Source organism: Cetorhinus maximus, chromosome 14, assembly GCF_964194155.1.
Source record: "Cetorhinus maximus chromosome 14, sCetMax3.hap1.1, whole genome shotgun sequence".
NCBI lineage: Eukaryota > Metazoa > Chordata > Chondrichthyes > Lamniformes > Cetorhinidae > Cetorhinus > Cetorhinus maximus.
Genome location: NC_135892.1, coordinates 21,876,831 through 21,903,726, shown reverse-complemented (window position 1 = coordinate 21,903,726; position 26,896 = coordinate 21,876,831). Strand labels below are relative to the sequence as shown.

Sequence of the window (26,896 nt, the reverse complement as noted above, 5' to 3'; positions counted from 1 at the left end):
ATATAAGAACAGGGAGGTTACGCTGGAACTGTATAAAACGCTGGTTAGGCCACAGCTAGAGTATTGCGTGCAGTTCTGGAATCCGCATTATAGGAAGGATGTGATTGCACGAGAAAGGCTGCAGAGGCGATTTACCAGGATGTTGCCTGGGCTGGAGAGTTTTCGTTATGAGGAGAGATTGGATAGACTGGGGTTATTTTCCCTGGAGCAGAGGAGATTGAGTGGGGACATGATTGAGGTGTATAAAATTATGAGGAGCATAGATAGGGTAGACAGGCAGTAACTTTTCCCCTTGGTGAAGGGATCAATAACCAGGGGGCATAGATTTAAGGTAAGGGGCAGGAGGTTTAGAGGGGATGTGAAGAAGAATTTTTTCACCCAGAGGGTGGTGGGAATCTGGAACCCGCTGCCAGAAAGGATGTTAGAGGCAGAAACCCTCATAACATTTAAGTAGTATTTGGATGTTCATTTGCGATGCCATGGCATACAAGGCTATGGGCCTAGTGCTGGAAAATGGGATTAGAATAGTTAGATACTTGTTTGACCGGCACAGACTCAATGAGCCGCAGGACTTTTTTCTGTGCTGTCGACCTCTGAGTTCTCTTTGAGATATAAAGGGTTGGAGGAGTTTGCAGACAGAGTGGAATGGGACCATGAAAGGATTTGAACACACGGATGAGAATTTTAAAGTTGAGACATTGCTACATTTTGAGCCAATATAGGTCAGTGAGCACCACATGAAGATACACATCAGCTCCCCTTAAGCCTACATTTTAAAATACCATAGATTTTTTTATCTATACAGAATTTTTGCCTTCCTCTGTAGGGATTGACTGCATTTAATACATTTTCATGATAGAATTCATGATGGTTGGATTATCTTGTATAATGCACATATTTCCTAAAATCATCACTGGAAAGTTACTTGAAAAGATGATGCAAAATAATTCTCCCTTCCTATACGATCTACAATAACCATTGCAAGTTCCTGAATATGTTTCTCTTTTAGTGCATACAGTGGGAAAGTTTTCCGGATAACCTTGACGACACTCATTGTGACAGTTCTGGCCCCATTGCTGGTGGCAACACTATTGCTGCAGTCGCCAATAAACCCTGAGCCTTTCAGGTAAGAATGTAATTGCCCCGGATCAGATGCTGATATTGTAGCCAGTAAGCTCCAATTGTACACAGCCAGCTGGAATAGGTAATGACATTACTTATGTTTCATTCACATGAATATGTTAAAAATACATCTGTGGGGTTCCCTGGTGCTTTACTGATACTGAGCCTTAATTACCAGAGATGGTAGGGTATAAGTGGTGTCAGTATTCCACAACTAGGGAGGAGACAGTATCATCCTTGGATCTTACTGCTTATCACTGTCCATGGATCTTTGCTGAAAAGTGAGCACATCACTATGGCAGCTGAGAGTATGGTTGGCCTGTGAATCCAATGTGGTGGAGCAGCCTGCCAATTCTTGCTGCTTGGACTTGAATATGGAGAAATGGCTGTGAGGAAACATTACTGGAGAGCTGCTGGTCAATGGAACCATTATCAGAATGAAGCAGCTCCTTCAGGAGAGTAGGTCTGAGAAGAAGAAATAAACAAAATAGCATGTTTCACCTGGAGAAAGCATCAAGTTGAGTGAGCCAGCAGTGTGCATGAAGGAAAATGCTAAAATGAAGGAAAAACATTTACAGGCAGTTAGCTGGGTTTGAAAAGAATTTAGTGTATAAAATGGAACACACGTGGTACTAAAATAGCATAATATTTGGTGCATTGCAAAATAAGGTCAGAACAAAGATCAGTGCTAACTAATATAGAGCATTAGTCGCAAAAGCAGTGTTGATGTAGGAGTACATGTACAGAGAGTGTAGGAGGTTTATAAAATACGCGTAGAATCATAGTGAAGGTCTACTTAGTGAAAATCTATTTGCAAAACAAAATTGATATAGGAACAGAGTTGAGAGGCAGCAAAGATGATTTCAGATTTTTTAGGGAAAATGAAGCTATATTCTTTCTTGAAGGAAGATGTGGGGTGATGAGATGTGATCCAAGTTTTTCAATATTGAAGAGAATCAAGTTTTAGTATCACTTTATACAAACTCAGAATGGGAGAATGAGAGAAGCTGTTTAGAAGTTAAAGTATGAATTTTATAATTTAACTACTTTAATTATGCTTGTCAACCAATAGAATAGGCTACTGCCTAGTAAAATGAAAAGGGTTCATATATTTGAGGTATTGAAAATGATTGAAGGATTTGATTGAGTAAATAGAGAAATTATTTCACCTGGTGGATGATTCCAGAACAAGGAGGCATAACCTTGAAATTAAAGCTAGAACGTTCAAACGTAATGTCAGTGAGCAGTCGCATAAAAAGAGTAGTGGAAATCTGCGTAAATGTGATGTCATTTACACAATTGTTTAAGTTTCAGTAGAAACCTAAATTTGCAAAAGTGAGCTGTTTCTAGTAATTGCTGTGATGACTACAGACTCTGCTAAATATGGCAATTCCACTAATGCAATTCAAGTGTATTTGCTATTTATATACCGCTGTACTTTTTTTTAAACAATTCTTTCTTTTTTAAACAAAGAATTGTTTAAAAAACGGAAGTTTAAATCTTTCTAGTTGATTCAGTAACATAGGGCAGGATCTTTAGGGTGGGGGGGGCGGGGCCCGCTCGCTGATGCGGGATGACGTCGGGCGGTACTTCCAATGTCACCCCGCGTCGTTTCAATTTTCAGGTCGGCAGGAGCGCAGCCGAATCAGCTGTGCGCCTGCCAACCTGTCAACGGCCTATTGAGGCCATTGACAAAGTACTTAATGTAATTCATAGACCTGCCCATCCAACCTTAAGGTTGGCGGGCAGGCCGGGAGCCCTGGCGGGCTTAAGAAAAAGCGTGAAACTTCATCCATGGGTGGGATGAGGTTTCATGAGGGTTTTAAAATTTTTAATAAAGGTTTGACTGAAATTGATGGACATGTCCCAACTCATGTGACAATGTCACATGAGGGGACATGTCAGGGAAATTTTGCATTTGTCTCTAACGTTTTTAAATTTGGAGCTGATCTCCCTGAGGTTGCACTTAGCCTCAGGGAGATCAGTGCACTCTCGGTTGAGGGAATCTCCCCCTGCCCGCATAGGGAGCGTGCTGGTGGATGTCATGCTAGGCCCGCCCACGTAAAATGGTGCACCCCCGATCGGGGGAGCTGATCGAAGGCGCTCCTGCCCGTGTCCTCTCCTGCAACTCCTCCCTCCCCCACCCCCTTTACGGGGGGAAAGATTCTTCCCATAGTCAGTTGCATCAAAGTTTGTTTGTCCTTCAAGTAATCCCTCTACTTCAGGCTATTTAGCTTCATGTTTGCTTTTTGTTCTGCAGTTACAAGGAACCTCCCCTGCTAACTGGTCCTTTGGAACCTAACCTTAAGCTGAGACAGGCTGAGCACTTGTTTGAGGACCAGCTGATTGGACCAGAATCTGTTGCACACCTTGGAGGTATGGACTCACCTTGCATAATTAAAAATTAAAACTGGTTATAGGGAGGAAAAGTTCTAAAGTATAGGAAGTAAATTCTTTCCATTATTACTCTTCAGGTCAATGTGGCCCTGGTTACTATAGAATCAAAAATCATACGGCACTGAGAGGCCATTCAGTCCATCATGCTTATGCCAATGCTTAACAAGAGTTATCTAGTTCGTCACATTCCCCTATTCTTTCCTCACAGCCCTGCAACTGTTTCCTTTTCAAGTACAAATCCATTTTCTTTTGAGCATTTCTATTAAATCTGATTTCACCACTCTTTCAGGCAGTGCATTCCAAATTATAACAACTTGCTGCATAAAAGAAAAATTCTCATCCTCCCCCACACCCCCGTTCATTTTCCAAAAATAAACTTGTATCCTCTGTCAGTGAGCCTGCTGCCAGTGAAAACAATTTCTCCCTATCAAAACCCTTTATAATTTTGAACCCCTCTATTAAACCTCCCTTAAAATTCTCCCTTCTAAATAGAACAATCCCAACTTCCCTAGCCCTCATTTCTGGTACCATTCTAGTAAATCTCTTCTGTGTTGTCTCCAAGTTCACGTTAGACAAGACAGAACCAGATAGTTTATTCTCGCATTGTTACTCCATAGTGATTTCTGTTGAAGGAGTGATGACAGCAGGATAGGTCTTTCAGATGTGATATAGGGCAGCAAACAGAATTTCACAATTGATTGAACTGTGGGGAAGTGCTTTGTGTATAATTTTTGGACATGGTTTAATCTGCTTTGGATGAAAAGTCTTAAACTTTACGATATAGTTACATGTGTCAGCTATAGGGAGCACTACAGTTTTGGGAGTCAGAGGCTCTAGGTTCGGGACCACTCCACAGACTTGAGCATGCAATCTAGGTGACACTTCAATGTAGCACTTGAGCAAGTGCTGCACTGTCAGGCACTGTCACACCTAAGCTCATCTCGGGTGGAAGTAAAAGATCTGATGGCTCTAATCAAAAATAAGGGAGATTTCTCTCTAGTGTCATGGCCAATGTTTATCCCTCAACCAACCTCACTAAAAGTAGATTATCTGAGAATTATCACATTGCTTTTTGTGGAGCTGTTTTGCAAAAATTGCCTGACATGCCTCCCTACGTTACAGCAGTGACATCACTTCAAAATTATTTTGTTTGCTGTAAAGCGTTTTGGGGCATCCTGAAGTTGTGAAAGCCACTATATTAAAGCAAGTTCTTTGTGTCTAAGCTACTTCTGAAGATTAGTGTAGAGAAGGAGGCCTTTCAGTCTATTGAATCCATGTTGGCTCTCTGTCATGTAAATAAGTAAATGTAAAGTAAAACCATAAGGTGTAATGATAGCACAGATTAAGGGAACTAATACTGGGACAGAATCTGTTTCAGAAATAAAAGGTTTTGTTGCGGTATTGGAGAAATGTTCCCCATCAATTTTCCTGCCTTTCTCTGCTTTTATCAGAGAATCTCTTCTGTCTTCTGTTTAGGAAACAGGAATAGCTGAGCTAATGCTACATCATGACTATCAGCTGCTGAGACTGGAGCAGATTCTTTGGTTTAGAGGTCCCTACTCATTTTTGTTTACAAGATTTCATAAATTAGTTATAAAATTTAAAATAAGTGCTGCCTTTCATAATCTAGTCTTGCCGCTGTCCATAACCTGGATTTTATGGATCATTCCCCATTATGCTTTTTTTTTAAAGTAAGGATGTTTTTTTAAAGATATTGATTGATTGTTATATTCCAAGCTGTTTAACTACAATAGACAAGCAGATATGAGGATTGGAATGTTATTCCATTTGCCTGAGGTGTGCAAATTATAAAATATAATGTAATTTATTTACTGTATCTAATTATGTATTTTATACATAATCAAAACATGCAAAAGCACTAACCATCATATTAAATTACAACTGTAGGATGCTAACCAATTTTTGCATATTTCATTGAATCACAGCACAGAAGGAGGCCACTTAACCCATCATGTCATGTTGCTTTCTGAAAGAATAATTAACTTATTAACTAACTCTAGCTTTTTCTCCATAGCCCTGCATTTTTTTCCTTTTCAAGTATTTATCCTATTTCCTTTTGAAAATGCATTTTGCTTTTTAAGCTTGGTGAAATGAGGGATTAAGTGTCTGGCTCATTCGTGCAGTTAAACTGCTAGATTTCACTTGTATTAACAGTTGTCTTGCAATTATCTTGAAAACATCTAAATTTTGCAACCTAGGTTACCATGGCAATTCTTCCTTCCAGCTGTTGCCCATGGGATTATGACCTAAAGGAGAAGAGATGGAGATAGAAAATCAATGCGCTTTGAAAAGAGAGTCAGTCAATAAGCTAACTGAAACATTAACGTCCTGAATTGTAGATTGGTTGGATCTAGAAAAAGTAAAGAAGCTACAAGAAGAGGAAGTTTTGTGGGAGGCCACCTAATGCTGACAAGGCTCATATTTGCTCTCATAGCCCATTGACTTGTTAGGTCACTTATGAGGATATGAGTAGTCAAACACAGGCTAGACTGGTGTTACATGTAAGTCAAAAGGGTGCACGTTCCCTTCCCTGAAGGACATTAATGAACTAGCTGGGTTTTTGCGACAGCTTTCATTTGGCAGCTGCTAGCCCACAATTGCCAGCTTTATTGAATTTAATTTCATAGCTTTTTTTTATTTGCTTTCATTCCTTCCTTTCTCTGATTAATTTTTACTATGTACTTTTTGTTTTTCTCTCTCCCCTTCTTTCTATCTCTTTCTCACCAGTTTGTTTTTTTCACCCTCTTTGTTTTTCTGCGACTATGGCTGGGGAGCTATATCAGCACTAAGACTTTAGCAAGTTGGCAGGGGGCAGAGATTTTACTATTTGTCCTAATGGACAGGGTGAGCTTGCCATTTCCTGCTTAATTATTAAGCACAATGAGCTGACTTGTGCAGAGCTGAGGCAGACACAAAGTTTGAGAGGCTGAAGCTTTCTTAAAACTGAAGACTTCCTCCCCCTACCCCTCCAAAAGAAAGATCCACATTTATATAACAATGGAATTCTCATCCATTCTGATGAGGTCATCAATCTGAAACATTAATTCTGCAGATTCTGCCTTATCTAAGCATATTTTTGTTTTTACTTCTGAATTCTCTGTTTAATTTATGGTCACCATCTTATATTGGTTTTTCTTTATTCTTTCATGGATGTGGGCACCGCTGGCTAGACCAGCATTTATTGCCCATCCATAATTGCCATTGAGAAGGTGCTGGTGAGCTGCCTTTTTGAGCCACTGCAGTCTGTGATGTAGGTACATCCACAGTGCTATTAGGGAGGGAGTTCCAGGATTTTGAGCCAGTGATGGCGAAGGAATGGCGATATAGTTCCAAGTCAGATGGTGAGTGGCTTGGAGGGAAACTTGCAGATGGTGGTGTTCCCCTGCATCTATTGCCCTTGTCCTTTTAGCTAGTAGAGGTTGTGGATTTGGAAGGTGCTGTTGAAGGATCCTTGGTGAATTCCTGCAGTGCATCTTGTAGACAGTACACACTGCTAGCCACCATACATCAGTGGTGGAAGGAATGAATGTTTAAGGTGGTGGATGGGCTGCTAATCATGTGGGCTGCTTTGTCCTGATGGTGTCAAGTTTCTTGCGTGTTGTTGGAGCTGCAGTCATCCAGGCAAGTGGAAAGTATTCCATCACACTCCTGACTTTTGTGCCTTGTAGATGGTGGACAAATTTTAGGGAGTCAGGAGGGTGAGTTACCTCCAGTTTTGTTGTTCCCCACAAATGGGAGCACTCTTTGCGCCTACTGTTATCAAAACCTTTCTAATTTTAAATGACCTCTATTAGGTCACCCTATAGCCTTTTATTTTCAAGAGAAGGGAGAACCAGCCTGTTTATCCTTTATAACCTCACATTCTAATACCTTCCTTGTAAATTTTTTTTGCACTCCCTCCAGTGACTTGCTATCCTTTTATAATATTGCCACAGGAATGGTAAACACTGTGGTCTAACCATGGTTCGATACAAGTTCAGTATTACCGCTCTACTCAATTCTATGCCTTGAGAAATAAACTGTAATGCTTGGTTTGTTTTTCAAAAGCCTTATTAACCGACTGCACTCCTTTTAGTGATCTGTGTACTCTCAGAACCTTTAACTCTTTTGACCAATTTAGTTTTATTTTCCAAATAATGCTGTTAATTGTATCAATTAAGGTTAAGTACATGAGGACATGACATCAGAAGAGGAGATTAGAAATGATATAACCGCATTTAAAATAAAGAGGAATATTTAATTAACTAATGGCACTAAAAAAGATAAAACACGTATTTTGAAAAGAATCTAGAGGACATAGCAGAGACTGCTGTTTACAATACTCAATAATTTGTTAGAAGAGGGCAAATTGTGCTAGAGAAATAGCATATGGCTAACCTTATATCTATAATTAAAAAGGGAGATAGAATGTTCCAGAGAAATATAGAACAGTTAACATTGGTGGCAGGAAAAATAATGGAATTCCTAATAAAGAAAATTTTTAAAAACCTAGAAACCAAAAATATAATCATGATTACTCAGCATAGATTTCAAAACAGAAAACCTTGTTTAACCAATCTCTTAATTCTTTGAAGAGGTAGAAGAGAGAGTTGACAATGGTCATACAATAGATGTAATATATCTCAATTTCCAAAAGGCCTTCAATAAGGTGCTGCTTAGAGACTAACAAGATCTGAACATGTGGAGTCAGGGGACAGGTAGCAGAATGGATAGCTAGCTGGCTGCAGGACAGAAAGCAGAGAGTAGGCATAAAGGTAGCTATTAAGAGAGCCAGAAGGTAGAAATGGGGTTCCACAATGATTCCTACCAGGGCCACTGTTGCTCACAATTTATTTATGATCTAGACTTTGGGATCAAAAATACAATTCTCTCAACTGGCAGATGAAATCAATTTTTATTGATAGGATGGTTGATACGGAGGACTGCAAAAGAAAGATTGTCCAGCACTGTATTTTAATCTGTTCCAATCTTATGAGCAATCTTTCTTTTAACCCTGTGTTTGCTACACCAGGAATTATGAAAGCCCTTTGTATGGCATTAATAATTAATGCTGATTTAGAGTCAGTTTAGTGATATATACTGTGCTTAACTTGAGCTAAATTGACACACTACTTAAATTTATTAGGCATAGGATCTTTTCAACTGATGGTGAGGAAAGGAACATTCATCCCACTCGTACTAGCCATACCTGAGTTGGCAGCGATCTTGCCTCTGAGGCAAAAGGTCATGGGCTAAAGTCCCACTCCAAGGACTTGAGTACAAAATCCAAGCTGACATTTCAGTGCAGTACTGAGGGAGTACTGCAGTGTCAGAGGTAGTCTATTTAAAGAAGTGTAAAAAGATTTCTCCTAGTTATGATCATTATTCATCCCTCAACCAATGTCTAAAAACACATTACCTGCCATTATCACATTGTTTTCTTTGGGAACTCGTGCGTTAATTGGTTGCTGTCTTTCCCTACATTACAACAGTGATGTACTTTTAAAAGTACATAGACTGTAAAGAACTTTAGGAATTCTTGAGGTCATGAACCTCAAATCCAAGTCTTTCTTTTATTTTTTATTAAAATTAAAGCTGAAGAATTGAATGATTGGGTTTCTAGTTTTGCTTTTTTCTAGGAAGTTCTTGAGTGAAGCTTGTTTGTAACTGATTTCTGTATGTGGGATCTCTGCAGATGTGATATTCACTGGTACGGCTGATGGACAGATTCTGAAAATAAGTGATGGGCAAATACACACCCTGGCAAGGATAGGCAAACTTCCTTGTGGTAAGGAACATGCAAAAATTAGCGCTTTTCTTGATACAGTTTAGGAGTAGCTTTTACATCAAACTGAGCTTAGTCAGGTGGTCCTGCAGTAATAGACCCAATATTTAACAAAATTGTCACTTATTCAAATAGCTTTATTTTCTGTTCTCTTTAGCCTCAACTTCTACTGTGTTAAATTGAACTGCAAAGTTGCTACTAAGTGCAAGTTGGGTTAACCTTGGAAAAAATCAATAGATATTCATGTCTAAATTAAAAATTGTGATTTGAGAATGTTTCATTCCTTCTCTCGCTTCCTTTACCACCTTGCTCTCCACTTGTGCTTCAAAAGCCACCACCCCCCTGCCATATCCTCCACACTCTCTCGATGTTACTGAAACCTTTTTCTTGCACCCAGGAACAAGAGAAGATGAACCAACCTGTGGAAGACCTTTGGGTATCCGTGTTGGACCTAATGGGACTCTGTATGTGGCTGATGCTTACTATGGGCTATTCGAAGTTAATCCAGTCACAGGTAGAGTATTTTAATTACCTGAAAAGTAACTGACCACCGAGGATGTGCAAGATTTCCATCTATTTGAGGTATGTTGCTTTCTAATGAGAGTGAGCATAACTTGGAGACCAAGAGATTGGAATGAGCTGTCTGTTCTTAGACTATAGACATAAGTTTCTGGAGTGGGACTTGAACCCATAACCTAGTGGCATGGGTGCCAGCAGTTGAGCCATGGCTGACATTTTTTGGCACTGCTTCTGAATCAAATGCAGTTAGAACACCTCTGTCTGTGTGCCCTATGGTGCAACTAGCTGGATCCAGGGCAATCTCACCAGCCTAATCGCCCTCTGTTTCCTCTTCTGTTCTAAGGAGCACAGAGTGAAGTCCCTCACTTGCACTGATTCCAATTGATCCCTGTATAAAATGGCCCCCATGATTACTTGGCTCCACAGTGAAATTTTTTGTGGGTTTATTTTTGCTGTTACCATCTACTTTTCCACCTCCCTTTTACTCATTTTCCAAGATGCTGCCCATGGCCATGTTCAAAAGATGGAGACCTGTGGAGGTGGAAAAGTAGATGGCAAGAATAAACCCCTGAAAAATGTTACCTGTTTTAATAGCACCTGTAATATATGTGAGCTGCTTCTATTGAACTGACTTTTGCTTTCATTGTGGAGCCAAGTAACCATGGGGGTCATTTTAAATAAGAATCAATTGGAATCAGTGTAAATGAGACTGGAATGAAAGAAAATTGGATGCAAACTATTGCCATTTCCATTGCTGCCTCTTTAGCATGATGTTATGCTCTCCATAACCGGATGGAGCTCCTGCTGATCACAAAGAAATGGGCAGGTAGTAAATCTGTCTTTCGAGATTCTCACCTGGTTTCCCACTGCTGTCCACCTGATTAGCAGCACAAAATTGGGTGCACAATTGCTGTAAGGTCCAGGCAAAATATAAAGAAACAAAAGAGGGAATCGGAAGTTCTAGCAAGAGCTCCACAAGTTTGTGGGCATAAATACAGCAAAGGATTGAAATCTTATAAACCAATTGGCAATTGTAAGTATGACAATTTAAAAGTCCAATCAGGAGGCACAATTTTTGGCGGGCAAGAATTAAAGACTTAAGTTGAGGTCAGTTTAGGCCCGTGAGATTTGAAATGATTCAGTGTAGTTCAAAGCGTTTAACTTTTTCTGTGGGGCAATGGGATAGAAGGATAGGGGTGGAGGGGGGTCAGGTGTTGGGATGGAATAGAGGAGGAGGGGAGAAACCAACAATTTCACTGTCTGATATTAGATTCCAATTTTTTTTTTCATTTACAGGATGTGGGCATCATTGGCTAGGCCAGCATTTATTGCCCATCCCTAATTGCTCTCGAGAAGGTGGTGGTGAGCTGCCTTCTTGAACCGCTGCAGCCCACTTGTAGATACACTGGCAGTGCTGTTAGGGAGGGAGTTCCAGGAATTTGACCCACTGACAGTGAAGGAACGGGCGATATTTGACTGGTGAACTTGCACTGTAGTATCTGCAATCCTGTTGCAGAGAAGTAAAAAGCCCAAGCCCCGTCACCAGATTGTGCTGAATAGAAATAAATGAATTGCAACATCCTCTCAGATATTTGGCTGTTTGCTGAAATGATAAGTCTCTGCTGGGCAGAGCCTGTGTACACCGTGCCAGCCATTCCATGTGTTGTTTCTTACACTTGTGATGGTGAGTGGTTTACAAGTTGTAAACCATTGTCTCATTAATTGTACTGTTTGTATGAAAGGGCTTATACTGAATATGCTGTATATTCTGAACTGTACAGATTCAAACAAAATTATTAGCACAAATGGGTCATTCAGCCCACCATGTCAATGCTGACGAAGCTTCCCATTCTATTTATCTTATCCTGTTGACATATCCTTCCATTCCTTTTGCTCTCATACTTACCTTTTATTTTTTTAAACTACTTGTTAATTCTAAAGAGCTCAATATTATAAAATGTTTACTTAAAAATGAATGTGGGTTCATTTTGCTATAGCAGCTTGATGAAAGTCTCCACTGAAAAATAGATGTTTAGAATTTAAATATCCACAAAGTGGAGGATGCGGTCCTCTGAGATCTTTAGCTAAATTGGCCTGCTTATATGTCATAGTTCCAATTATGGTCAGCACTTGCCTTTTCTATGTTTAATAATTTCAGGTGAAATGGAAATGCTGGTCTCTGCTCAGAAGGTTATCCAAGGCAAGAGAATGGCCTTTGTGAATGACCTCACTATCACACAAGATGGCAGAAAGATCTACTTCACAGACTCCAGCAGCAAGTGGCAGAGGAGAGATTATCGATACCTGGTTATGGAGGGCACTGCTGATGGACGGTAATGATTTTGGATTCAAATCACAGTTTTTATTGCTAGTTTGGAGTTGTGGTATTATTAACAAGTGGAAAGTTTTCTTTTTGTTTAGCATCTTTTCCTTTTAGCCCTCTCTCCTGGGTGCACTGGTTTGTGCTGGATATCCTCTACTATCTAGCCAAATGTACTTGCACAAACTTAGTGGGTGTAAACTAATTTATTAAGGAAGCATCATAGCCAAGTCTGACCTTCACAAAAGTGCCCTTTCTAATAGGGATTGCTGACTAGTCAGAATCTTTGCTTTTTCTCCATTATCCCTCTTTAGGAATAATGAGACATAATTGAAACGCACAGGCCAGTGATTGAAACTTGGAGCCTTCTTGGTCGCTATGATTCTGTGCCATAGAGGACACTGCACTTATTGGCTAACTATCCTCCTGTTCCTTTTTTCCTTCCAGTATGCAAGACTTTTCACTTACCTGCATTGAATTTCTGCTGTAATTGTACCCACATGCAAATAGAATCCCAGAATTACATACTCGTTACAGCTCAAAAAGAGGCTGTTCAGACCATTGTGTTTGCATCAGCTCTCCGAATGAACAATTCACCTTGTGCCATTCCCTGGCTTTCTGCCTGTAGCCCTGCACATTATACATTTTCAGATAACAGTCTAATTCCCTTTTGAATTCGTTGATTGAACCTGCCTCCACCTCACTTTCAGGCAGTGCATTCCAGACCTTAAACCATTCGCTGCGTGAAAAGGTTTTACCTTATGTTGGTTTTGCTTCTTTTGCCAATAACTTTAAATCTGTGCCCTCTTGTTCTCGATCCTTTCACAAGTGGGAACAGTTTCTCTCTATCTACTCTGTCTAGATCCCTTATGATTTTGAGTACCTCTATCAAATTTCCTCTCAGTCTTCTCCAAAACTGTTCCAACTTTTCCAATCTATCTTCATAACTGAAGTTCCTCGTCCCTGGAACCATTTTTGTGAATCTTTTCTGCACTTTCTCCAATGCCTTCACATCTTTCCTAAAGTGTGGTGCCCAGAACTGGACACAACACTCCAGCTGATGCCAAACTAGTGTCTTTTACAAGTTCAACATAACCTCCTTGCTCTTGTACTCTATGCCCCTTTAATAAAGCTAGGATACCGTAAGCTTTATTAATCACGCTGTCAACCTGTTCTGCCACCTTCAATGACTTATGCACATGTACCATACACACACCCTCTGCTCCTCCACACCCTTTAGAGTTGCACTCTATGCTCTTCCCACCAAAATAAAGCACTTATTGTCAAAGTCCTTCTATAACATCTTGTCTATTTCATCAGACTACTGTATATAGCTCCCTTCTCTCCTATTTGGTTATTATCTATGAACTTTACCAGTTTGCATTGCGTTTCTAAATACATGTTGTTTATTTAGATCATAAACAAGGGCCCCAGTATCTGCGTCTGATGAACTCCATTTAGCCAAGTCTGACCTCTCTCCCTCTGCTTTTGTAGCTATGCTCATTTCTAGATCCCTTTTGCCCTTCTAATCACCTTTTACCATTTTCTTGATAGCTCCTATATCCTAAGTGTTTTCCCTCATCTTTCTCCTTATAAACTTCCTGGACTTGTTTTTCCATTACATCAATGTTTTACTAATTATCCAGATTCTAATTTGGTTAACTTCAAAACGTGCTTTCATTTTGTCAAGGTTTTGACTTTTTAAATTGTCAAGGACTCAAATCCCATACCAGTAAAAGGGGGAAGAAATATAACATGACCAATGGTACAAAATGGTACTAACCACACCAGGTTCCAGCACTCCCTGGAGAGGGATTGGTGATTGTTTTGATCTGTGATGTATTTGCTTACATTTTGTCCATCACACAGCTGCATTGGTGTACAGGCCCTACTGCATATATCTGGCACCTTCATGCAAAAGTGAGGGTAGCACTATTACTGTATTGTACTATGTAATGATGTTCCTTCTGTGTAGTGAGCTTTTGCCCAATTGTTTCCAGAACCACTTTGAACTGCAGTTTTATTTATGCATTCGGTGTTTAGTATGAACTATAACTTCATCATTTTGAGGGGATTAGAAGGGCCTGTGAACAAAGGGGAACATATGTTTCATCTTGCATCCAATGCATCTTACAAGGTGTGAGCTGGTGAGTAAGCACAGCTATTTCTGCTGAAATAAACTGAGCGCTTGAGAGGTTACAACTGCCAAATTTGAAAATGACCTTAACAGGTATAAATAATGATTATTGCTTTTTAGCCAACATAAACAAATGAATATTTTAAGTAGCGGTGACTGGATTAGTTTGCAAATCTTTCTGCCCTTCTCTTCTCCCTGTCTAACTTTTGGTTTGTGATGTGGGAAGAATGAAAATACCAACAGACTGAAGTTAGTAATTAGATAGTTCTCAGGTTTTTTTCTCACCGTTTTTAGTCTCTTTTGAAATATTCTTAAACTGTTAATAATCCTGTGCCTCTTATTGCAGATTAATGGAATATGACACAGTAACAAAACAAGTGGAGGTACTAATGGATGACCTAAGATTTGCAAACGGAGTCCAGCTCTCTCCAGCTGAGGACTATGTACTAGTTTCGGAAACCACCATGGCTAGAATTAGAAGGTGGGAGTAAATTGCTGTGTATAAATAATGTATGTGTGAACAAGCCTATTGATGGATTAAGGGTATAATTGCAACTCAGTGTTATTGAAAGCAAATCTATCATATTCCTTTAAAATGCTCCCTGCATATTCTCTGCAATCTCCACAAACTCTATTACTCCAAATAAAATACACTCCGTATTGTGGAAAAGCTGATTACTGGACCTAAACAGATAGTGAGAGATACGATAGTAAGAGAACTTTGCATTTGCCCATTTTCCAAGATTGGCTGGTTGACCTAGTAAAGAAAAAATATCTGTAGAAATTACAGAGCCGCATAGTGGCTACAAGATGATAATCTGTTTGGAACATAGGAGCATGAGTAGGCTGTTTAGCTCCTCAAACCTGTTCCACCATTCACTGAGATCATGGCTGATCTATGATCTAACCCCATATTCATTAATACCTTTGGCTAACAAAAAGTTATCAGTCTCAGATTTAAATTTAACAATTGACCTAGCATCAGTTGTTGTTTGCAGAACAGTTCTAAACTTCTATCATTTTTTTAAATGTGAAAGTGTTTCTTAACTTCATTCCTAAAACTTATTCTATACTCTCTAGTCCTAGACTCCTCAATAGTGGAAACAGTTTCTCTCTGGATCTTATCTGCTCCCCTTAATATCTTAAACTTCAATTTACATTGCCTACATTGAAATTCACATGAGGTAGTTTTGCCCATTCATTTCATCTTTTAGTATACCTTTGTAATTTGATGCTTCCATCTACACTCCTTACATTGCCATCTGTCTTTGTCATTGGCAAATTTTGAATATGTGGCTTTTTATCCCATCATCTAAGTTGTTGATAAATACAGTGAATAGTTGAGGCCCCAACACTGATCCTTGTGGGATGTCACTCATCATATCTTCTTGCCAATTGGTGTACCAGTCCATTATCTCTACCTCTGTCTCCGGCTGCTCACCAATTACCTAAACAAGTCAATAATTTGCCTTTGGTTCCTTCAGTTTCAACTTTAGCTTACGGTCTCTTCTGAGGGACTTCATTAAAGGCCTTCTGGAAATCCATATGAATTACATCCATAGACACTCCCCTGTCACAGCTTCAAAAAAAATTCAATCAGAGTGATTAGGCATGACCTACTCTTTACAATTCCATGATAGTGCTCTCTGATCAGCTGAAAATTCTCACTAATCTCAGTCACTTATTCTTAATTATAGACTCCGTTAATTTTCTGAAAAAAAAGCTGATAGGCTAACTGGTCCTTCATCCCCTGGTTTCTCCCTCTCGCCTTTCTTAAATTGCAGAGTGATATGCACAATCTTCCAATCTCGAGGAATGGTTCCTGAATCTTGAATTTTAGAAGATTATAGTTAGGGCACCTGTGATGTTCTTGCCTACTTCCTTTAAAACCCTGGGGATTTGTTACTCTTCTTTGCCAATACTTTATTAATTACTGTTAAGTTGTTTCTTTTGCTCCCTACTCCTGATTTTACATTAGCTTCTTTGGTATGTCCACCATGCTAATCTCTTCCTTTACTGTAAATACTGATATAAATTAATGATTCAACATGTCCACCATTTCCTTATTTTCAATGACAGCATTACTGTTATAAGTTTTCAAGGGGCCTGCTTTGCTCCTGATCACACTCGTTACCTAATATAATTGTAAAAAATATTTGTGTTGATTTTGATAGCCTTCTAAGTTTCTTTTTGTACCTCTTACTATCTGTTTTGTCTCCCTTGCTGTTCTAAATATCTTTCTAATTCCCCAGGATCTGTGCTTTTTTTTGGTTTTATGTTGTCTCTTATCTCTAATCATCCATGGTTGGTGTTTTTGGCAGGTAGAGCTCTTGCCTCTTAGAGTATCATCTCATTCTGAATAATAAATTCTTTATTGAACACCTCCCACTGATCTTCTGTTAATTTACCCATTATCAGATTTGCAGTTTACTGTGGACAGTCCTTGCATCATCACATTGAATTCAGCCTTCCTTAAATCTAGAATCTTGATAGCTGTTGCACATTTCACCCTTTCAAACATTCTGTTGAACTTGATAATATAATAAATAATCATTATTAGATAAATATTCCTGCACTATTAGGCTGTTAATGAAGTCTGACTCACTATTCATTGCTAAATCTACATGACATACCTCTTTGTTGGTTCTAGGACATATTGTTGCAGGGAGCAATCCTGGATGCACTTAAGAAATGTACTACTTTTCTGACGTGCCAGTCTGCTTATCTCAAATCAGTAAAAATGTTAAAATCCCCCATGAAAACTACGCTGCCTTTGCTGCACACTTGTCTAATCTTGTCTTTTATGCAAGTTACCACTTCACAGCTCCTACCAGGGGGGGTCTATGCACAACTCCTGCTCCAGTCTCAAATCCTTTTATATTTATTCTACCCATAAAGCCTTCATTTCCTGCTTACCTCTCTTATTGTAGAAGTAATTTCATCTTTAACTATTGAGGCTACTCAGCCCCTTTATTTTTTTCCCTATCTTTTCTGCTATATTTAATACCCCATTCTGTGTTAATAGAATCTAAGCCTAGGACCTCCAACAATTTCTTCAAGCAAGATTCCTTTCTGTAAAACAGCCCAAAAATTGGTGACATGCGTCAGCCCATTTTACCTTAGCGATCTTTTTTCTCTCTAGCATTTCTTTTTTGCTAGTAAAGTCAATCCTTAACCTTTTCTCAGTCACGCTTTGTTGAATGTACATTATCACACAGAGAATGGTTAGCCACATAACAGTCAATGGGCAAACTTTTCTCTGAATGCCCCTTGTTTGGGATTTCCCGCAAAATGTTTGACAAGTAAAATCCCATCTCTATTGCTTTACGAGAGCCAGTGTTTTTGCTGCGAAGGTGCCCTTAAAGACCCTTTTTTATTTTCTTTGCTTCCTAGGCCAATGGACAAGGTTTATTCTTTCCCACCGAGAATATGATAAACCCTACTGTAATAGAATGTCCATCTAGAAGATTGGCATGTGAAGCATTACTAAAAATGGCTAACTTCATATCTTCATGATCACCCAAAGCTGGAAACTTAAGTGCACTTTTCTCTAAATTTAATGTTTTATTTGCTCTCAGAGCCTTCTCAACTGTAGCATGTTTTATCATAGTACCCAGTTCCAATACGTCATAACTAGCATCGCATCTAGTCTGAGTGCACAACCAGTTCAACTGTCCAATCAAACTTCTTAACTGGTCTATTTCTTTTTTGGATGCAGGATCCTCTTTTTGTGAGGACCTGACCTGATTTATTGGGATGCAATTGACTTTTCAAAATAAGACTCTTGATTTTGGTCAGTCCCGACTTACTCTTCTTAACGTCTAACCTTATATATTTAAAGCCGCCCAAAGCCTGACTTCCAATCTTGAACTCCTTAACTTTATCTCTTGCTCACTGGTTAAATTCTGCAGAACCTCCCCACAGAAGACCATCAATGTGCATCATAAAGATGTCTGCGAGTTTCTCCTTATGATACCAGTAGAACATTTCTGGGTCTGCTTTTAGCTGAGTACAACCTGTTTTCAACAGGATGAACCTAACTAAGAGAAACCTCACCCTTGATACATCATTCAACCCATAAACACACTTGTTTAATTTCCACAGTTTCCCTTCTATATCTCCAGCTTCTTTAGGTAGTTTTAAATACACTTCCCTTTGAAATTTCTCACCCTGCAAAAATGCAGTTTTTATATAAGTTGATTTACATTCCCAGGAATATGTTACTAAAAGTGCTAAGAAAATCTTCAAGTTCACTTTTCCTGCAGTGGGGGAAAGTCTACTCTGACATCTTGATCACCAAGTCTCTCTTCAAAACCCCAATCCACTAGTCTGGCATTAACCTTTTATGTGCCATCAGCAAGTACCTTTTTCTGTGCATATCCACTGTTTGATAAAGCTGGCTGTCCCCTATTTGGTAATTCATTGTATGCACCAAATTCTTCCCAACTCTTTTTGTTTGGTATCCTTTATCAACTTACCTCCTAATTTGTTAGTAGCCACTGAAACTTCTCAATCATAAGGGCTTCTAATTCTCATGGTATTCCTAGCCTGTTGTATGGTCTTTGTTCTTGTCAAGCTACGACCTCTACTCGCTCTCCTATCTCTTTCTGGACTATTGCTACTCTTTCTGTCCGTTCTACAATCAGAGTTCCTTTTGCAAGTCCATGAACTTTTCCTAGGGTGGTGATCACTTAACAGGCCTACTTTCAGAACTTGCACTGCATTTTCTGACCTTCCACATTTTTACCTCGTTTTGGACCTTCAGGATCTTACCTCCTGTCCCTCATCTTGCACAGTCAGCCGGTGTTTGTATTTGCCTGTGGCTTTTCCTGCTCTCCTTGTATTGGTGGCATCCCTCCATTCACTGGCCCCTACTGGCTCTGTTACTATAGTGCCAACTTTAGGTAATTATCCTTCAGGATAAATAGCTTGCACTTCGGTATCGCTTTGTCCATATTCAGTCAGCCTCTACCTGCCATAATCTCCTCATAATTGTCCAACATATGTGTATGTAAAGTGCATGGTGCCTCTTCACTTTCTATTACCTGTTCAGATTCTGTAAATGTACAACCAGTGCCAGTTGGGCTCGAAGAATGTACCCCTAACAGTTTGATTGCCATGTTGTAAAATTACTGTTTTCCCATCACTGCCTATAGTTTACCTGGGCGTTTGCACTCTTCCTGTCCTTCTCTTTTGAAATATATCATGTCCCCTGGATTAAAATTTATTTCTGATGGTCTTATGTGGTACTGTAAGGTCCGTCAAACTTTCTCTAAAACCTCAGCCTTGATTAATGCCCTCCATTCATGCAGGACATTCGAGTGCTCAGAAAAAATTGAACTAGTCATAGTCCCTTTCAAGGCTGGGGGATGATCCCACATCACCCTAGGTATTTTTGGATTTCTCCCGTAAACTAATTGATAGGGACTGTAACCCCCCCAACCATTTGAAGTGAATTCTTTGCATGGACTGCCCACGCCAGGGCAGAAGTCAGTTTGCAGCTTGGTTGTTCTGCTAAGATTTTGTGACACATCTCCTCAATTACGGTGTGATTTCTTTCACAAACCCCATTACTAAAGGAACTTTCTGCTGCTCTGTTCATTACTACAATGTTCATGTTTTCACACATACTTTTAAATTCTTCATTGGCAAATTTCCCCTGTTGTCAGCTAGGAATTTAGCTGATACTCCCAGTCCAGTTCCTATCCATTTTTCCACAATTACCTTTTTGTCTTTACTATTTTTACTGTTGACAGACTGAATACAGTTGCCATGTCTATGAAGTGTAAGAGAAAAATGTTTTTGTCCTTATCCCATAATGACAAGTCCATTACTACAATTTCATTAAAGTCTCTTGCTAATGAGGGACTCACTCTGAACGGTGGTGGTGACCTATATATTTTTTTCACAAATATCGCATTCTTACTGATTTCATATAGTGATATTCATCATCCATTACCCCTGAATCGTTTAGTAAGATTTTTAACCTATGACAAGATGGATGGGCAAACTGCTGATGTAGTTTTAGAACATTTTGCCTTTTTTCCTTTAAACTCCTACCCCCGATGTCATCAACACTTTAACATCGTGTTTAGAAGTGTTAGGTCTTGTTAAGGGGATACAATAATGTCCCAATTGCATAAACTGTAATTCTATAGATTTCTAAAAAGCAATTGCTTTATCTTCCATATCTAATTTCATTTGAGCCTTTTTCATAGACGGCTTAATCAACAGTAAGGATATTTCATTGGATGTGACATCTGTGCAGATCAAATGTTTTACCCAGGCTATTTTGCACGGAATCACCACTCTCTTTCGTGACTCCTAATGTGTTTTTGTCCCTAAACCTGAAGTAAAACTTTCATATTCCTTAGCCTTACTTCTGTCTTTACTACTTAGAGAATCCAGGTAACACTTTAAACAGTCCGCTCCACATACTGTGGATGTGTACCCAGCACAATTGAATGAGTCCGCATAGAACATCCATTACCAGACTAAAGTTTTTGGTAACCAGTAGAATTCCTTCTGACTGATCAGTATCGCCATCTTCCCCTTCCGAGCCTTCCATGACGTTCTATCACATAATGATATTTCGGGTCACACTTGAAAGATTTGTGGACCATTCTTCGGTTATTCCTGGGGTTCATTCTCCTGCCATAGTTACCCAATTCTTGTTATGTGTTAGAGCTAGCTGAAGGGTCCCCATTCTCATTCCTTTTGTTTGTGGTCCTTCTTATGCAGTGATTCCTGTGCCCCATATCTAAATGCTGCCAGCATTAAATCTTCCATCTTTTGTGTTACCGTTGAAGGTCCCATTGGTGCCATGAAAATGGCAAAAAAAAAAGAATGTTTCCCCAGAAATTTTTTTAAAGCTTCAGGCATCTGCTCCAAAAGCACATCTCTTTCTGAGAATCTAACTCCAGTCAAGTCCAATATCCATGTTTGATATTTCAACACAATCCAACAATGTGAAAACAAGCACTGAATAAGGGATTGCCAAATAGAATTTCTGCAATCTTGTATATGACCTGTTAAATTCCATGATATATTCTTCTATGGAATAACCGTCCATCCTTCTAAATTTATCAAAGTCTGACCATGCCTCTTATGCATTTAACAGACCATCTTTCTTATAAATTTTGTACATAAATTTTAACAGTTTATCTAAACCTTCCTCTATGTCCAATTGATGAGCCTCTAGCTCCAAAAATACTTTGTACCTGACCGTGCATCTGTTGGGAAATGAAAATGCCAAGGCCATACCTTGCTTTTTCTTTTGTAACAACTTAACCCATGTTTGCATATCCACTTCATTCTTCCATTGGTCATAAGGTTCAGCTTCACAGAACAACGGTGAAAAATCATTTCCTGATACTATACTCGGTTTCAGTCATTCTTCTCCAAAGTAACTCCAATTACAACCTTCTGCTTGAAAATAAGTCTTGGTTTATAATCTTCACCTTTAGGCCAACCATTCTCTGCAACCAATGGGATCCAAGCCAGTTGTTGAAGTCGAAACCAAGGCACAGAGCTTATCTTTACTGAGAGAGTTTATTGACATTGTTCAGTCTCACAGCTTCCTCACACCCCAGTGTCCCAGCTGTCCCCATTTATAGCTCTTTTTCTCTCCATAGCGTTTCTAAGCAGCCAGTAATTAAGGTAAACACATACATCCCTTCCAATCCATCAGTTAGGGAGGTGGAAGAGGGTTGTGGGTTCATGTCCCACTCCCGGAAACCAAGAACTGTGATTGTACTCGAAAAGAGTTGCAATCTGTGACTGTTGATAACTCGAAAGAGTATCAGCGTGGCCTCCCCCACAGAGGGAGCTCCACCACCTCCCCACCCCAAAATTGTCCTGAAGCATTTCAATGCTCCTTCTATCCCCATTTATACTCTTTCGAGTTATCAACAGTCACAGATTGCAACTCTGAGTACAATCACAGTTCTTGGTTTTCCGGGAGTGGGACATGAACCCACAACCCTCTGATTCAAAGGCGAGGGTGCTATGAACTGAGCCACAGCACAAAGTACTTAATTAAACAATGCCCTTCACCTGTGTATCCGAACAATATAAATAACAAACCATTAACATCCTGACTGTCTTGCAGCTATGCCTCAGTAATGGCTGCCATATCATATCCTCCAAGTTGAATTTGCACCTGAAATTCATTCAATTTGTTCCTTATGCTTTGTACTTGTATCCAAAGAGCGCTTTTTTTGGTCCACACACACTAACCTGTCTTTTTGCTCTAATGACTTCCTTACATGATTCTTATTTCTCTTTCCTGGTTTAATTATTTTACATCTTTAGATTTACTCTTACCTATAGTGCCTAAAACACAATTTCTAACTGGTACTCCACTCTTTTCCATTTCATTTATTTTTGAACTATCATTTATACTACCTTACCACCCAAACCCTTCACCCATTTACAAGTTTAAAGCCCTCGTGACAGCCCTATTTATCCTTTCCGCTAGGACAGTAATTCCAGTATGGTTCATGTGGAACTCATCCCAACTGTACAATTCATTCCTGTTCCAATGCTGGTGACAATAGGACTCCTTTCTCCGACACCATTCCACTCTCTTTCAGCCATGTGTTCAGGTCCCTAATCTGTTTATCCCTACATCAATTTGCACATGGTTAATAATCCAAAGATTGTAACTCTTAATGTCCTGTGCTTTAATTTAGCTCGTAGTTGCTGGTACTCTCCAAACATAACCTCTTGCCTACTCTTCCCCTATGTTGTTGGTTCCAGCACAGTACTCCCCCCCCCGCGCCCTCAGTTTTCCGCCCCCCCACCCCGCACCGTGGTCATATTCCTGCTGGCAAGGTAGCCTTGATATATATTCTGGCTGTCCTTCCAATAGTATTTATCCTTAACCTCACAGGTAGTATGTTCATTGTTCTTGTTGGATAGGATCAGTTTCTGTGGGTCCTCGTTCTCTATCTCACCTAGGTTCTTCCTTTCCACACTATCACAGCAACTCCATTCTGAATCTGCAACTCTGAGGGGTGATCAAGTCAGGAGTAAACTGTCTAGATGCTTCTCCCCTTCCCTTATGAGTCATAGTATCTCCAATTCGCACCCCAGTTTAGTGACTGAGCCAGAGAGATTCAAGACGGAGACATTTACTGCAGTTTCCGATGATGTTGAGATTATCCCAAGATCTTCCTTTGGGGAGGTTCATTATCAGCCAGGTAGGGCAACAACAAATAAGGGAAGGGGAAAAGCTGTGAAAGAAATAACCTTTTTTGGGTGTTTAAATATATTACGTTTGAAATTGACAGGGAAGAAAAGACCAGCCAGCCCATCAAGCCCTCCCACAGCATGATGGTTGAAGCATTATAACTTAATATTTCCGACCTCCCCAACACCCACACAGCCATATAATTTTCTAGGAAAGGCAAAAATTCAGAGAAAATTCTCGGGGCCAATGTGGGACAAAATACTGTGGAAAATTCCCCTCTGACCCCACCTCCCCCCCACCTCAGGCAATCCAAATTAGAGATCAGATGGAACATTTCTATACCAATACCTACCTCACTGCAGATTAGGGAAAAGTACAAATCCAATCCTATTGCCAGAAATAAAATGTTTGAAATTAATAGGATAGCATGAGTGGGGGAGGAGAGAGAGGAGGAAAACTAGAGGTTTACCTTGAAAAATGCTTGAGTAAGTAAATGGGTTTCATAACTTTGTGAAGCTTGATGAATCACTTTGCCAGAATTTGTCATGTTTTCCATATCTAATCTCAGACCCATAATCCTGTGACAAAGGTACATCGACTATTTGTTTTCATTAAGTGAAATTTGTTTTAAGCAGTAGTTTTACATCTGGGAAAGGATTGGCTCTTTCCAGTAGAGAGCAGTGTGACACCTCTGCTGGCAATTGTTGATGTTTTGTCGGTTGTCCTTGTAATAAGTAGTTTGCTGTGTGATGTCCTACTCTTTTCCCATTAAAGGACAACTCATAAACCTATTTATTTAAAAACAGGTGTTGCTATTAAGCAACCAAAATCAGTAATTTCCTGCCAATCATTTGAGGTGAACCAAGGAGACGAAAGACTTTAATTTGCCCATTGCTGCCATGATCTGAGTACAAAATTAGGCCCTAAACTGGGGCAAGCACCTGAAGCTGCAACTTGCTGTGCTCTCTGTTCTTGTATTGCCCTGGCAGGACTGCCAGTCTGCTTAACCACAAGAATAATTAGATATTAATTGGCAAGCTGGTGCTTGTAGATTTGCATCATTAGTGAGCAGGAATAATTTTAACAACATTATATGTTTACACAACACTAGCAGCACTCAGTGCACATGGGTTGATGTGTTTCCATTGCTGTTTTTATAATTTATGGGAACCTTTCATTGTGTTGGCATTGATTTCATCATACTTTATGATGTGGATACCCCACATGTGTCATGTGTCTTTAGAACATATGAATATTACAGTTCGTCCATTGATTTTACAGAACAGAAACAGGCCATTTGCCATTTGGCCCAACAGGTCTGTGATGTGTTTATGCTTCACACTTTAAGTTAATTTCTGAATGCTTCTTTGCATCACCTTCAAAGTAACCCCAGGTTAAGTATAGCACAAAGCCAAAAAGAGAACTGCTTTGACTCTTCCCTAATGATGTCTTAACTTCAACTTGAGAATCTTTATGTAGTGTTTTTTTTAATTATTTGGCTCCAGGAGTTTGTTCTTAGAGCTAGTTTAATTCCAGATGAAGCACAGTTTTTTGGTTTGAGACTGGTCAAAATTTTTCACAAAGGTGTCACCCTTGGCTCAGTGGTAACACTCTTGTCTCTGAGTCAGAGGCTGTGGATTCAAGACCCACCCTAAAGGCTTGAGCACATTAATTTAGGCAAAGCGCTGCAGTTCTTCCTGTGTCCTGACCAATGTTTATCCAACATAATCCAGCATTACTAAAACAGCGTATCTGGTTATTATCATATTGCTGTATGTGGGACCTTGCTTTCATGCAAATTAGTTATGTTTTTCTACCTTGCAGTAGTGACTATAATTCAAAAAAATGTAATTGGCTATAAGTGCTTTGAACCTTGTGATAGACACTATAGAATTGCAAAAGCAATATATTGCGGATGTTGGAAATCTGAAATTAAAACGGAGAAAATGCTGGAAACACTCAGCAGATCAGACAGCACCCATGGAGAGAGAAACAGTTAACGTGTCAGGTCAATGACTTTTCATCAGAATTGGAAAAAGATAGAAATGCAACAGGTTTTATACAAATATAGAGACAGGAAAAGAGGGCAGGAAAGAACAAAAGAGAAGGTCTGTGAGTGAAGGACAGGAGAGATTAAATGAAAAAGAGGATGATGGTGCAAGACAAAAGGAGATAGTAATGGGACAAGTAAACAAACAAAAGATATGGCTGGAGGAATTGTGGATGAGAAAAGCAGGACCATCACCAACTGCTGCTGTCCAAAAAAAAAACTGAGCAGTGGTTATGATCTGAAATTGTTGAACTCGGTGTTGAGACCAGTAGGCTGTAAAGTGTCAAACTGAAAGATGACTTGCAGTTCCTCTGGCTTATGTTGAGCTTCGTTGGAAGAGTGTAGAAGGTAGAGGGCAGAAAGTCAGTGTAGGAGTGATGCAGAGAATTAGAATGACATACGTCTGGAAGGTTTGCTAGTTTGCTGTGACCCCTTGAGTATAAGAGTCACCTTTCTCTAGTGTAGGATATTTATATCTCACCCTAGTCTAGAACAGATAAATGGGTAGTTAATATTAAATTGCAAGTGGGGAATAATAGTGACTATAGGCAGAAGTGAATGGATTGATTTAATCGGGTGAGAAGATCCTTTAAAAAGGACTAAGACCCAGTAACGAGAGAATTGATATTTATATTGTGCTTCTAACAATCTCAGTATATCCCAACGAGCTTTACAGCTAATGAAAGTTCATACATTTGAAGCGTAGTCACCGTTGTCAGAAACGCAGCAACCACTTTGCACACAGCAGTGTACCATCTGTTTTACTAATGTTGATTGAGGGAGAAATATTTGCAGGACACTAGGGAAAATAACCCTGCTTTTCTTTGAAATAGTGCCTTGGGATCTTTTACATCCACCTGAGATGGCAGAGAGAGCCTTGGCTTAACATCTCATTCGAAAGACAGGACCCCCGGCAGTGCAGAACTTCCTCAGTACTGCACTGAACTGTCAACCTAGATTAAGTGCTCAAGTTTCTGAATTGGGCCTTGAATCCATGAACTGACTCAGGTGGTAGTGTCACCAACTGAGCTGTGGCTGTTACAAGGTGGAAAGTAATGTTAGCTGGTTACTAAGATACTGCTTCATTTAAATTCTGTATCTTTTCCAGGTATCACATCTCTGGATTAAGAAAAGGAGGACATGATATATTCTTTGACAATCTTCCTGGTTTCCCCGACAATATCCGTCCAAGTAGCTCAGGAGGCTATTGGGTAGGCATGTCAGCACTGCGTCCGAATCCTGGCTTTTCTATATTGGATTTCCTAGCTCCAAGGCCTTGGCTTAAAAATTTGATTTTCAAGGTAAGAAATGCTTCAGCTTAAGACCTCTAATCAACAATGGACCAAGAGATCTATAATAAGAGAAGGGTACAG

The 26,896-nt window shown here is 39.6% G+C and overlaps 1 protein-coding gene across 6 annotated transcripts in view; it reads left to right on the top strand.

Moving 5' to 3' along the window:
* The window catches only part of apmap (adipocyte plasma membrane associated protein), a 45,502-nt gene that overhangs the window by 8,448 nt on the left and 10,158 nt on the right, over positions 1 to 26,896 (top strand). For 3 of the 6 annotated variants that reach the window (XM_078556644.1, XM_078556645.1, XM_078556648.1), the window contains exons 2-8: positions 1,010 to 1,126; positions 3,383 to 3,498; positions 9,215 to 9,307; positions 9,702 to 9,818; positions 11,982 to 12,156; positions 14,627 to 14,761; positions 26,632 to 26,824. In XM_078556644.1, coding sequence (XP_078412770.1) covers positions 1,010 to 1,126; positions 3,383 to 3,498; positions 9,215 to 9,307; positions 9,702 to 9,818; positions 11,982 to 12,156; positions 14,627 to 14,761; positions 26,632 to 26,824 — 946 coding nt within the window. The remainder of the gene's footprint in view (positions 1 to 1,009; positions 1,127 to 3,382; positions 3,499 to 9,214; positions 9,308 to 9,701; positions 9,819 to 11,981; positions 12,157 to 14,626; positions 14,762 to 26,631; positions 26,825 to 26,896) is intronic. The other 3 variants (XM_078556647.1, XM_078556646.1, XM_078556649.1) reach the window with 3 other exon arrangements.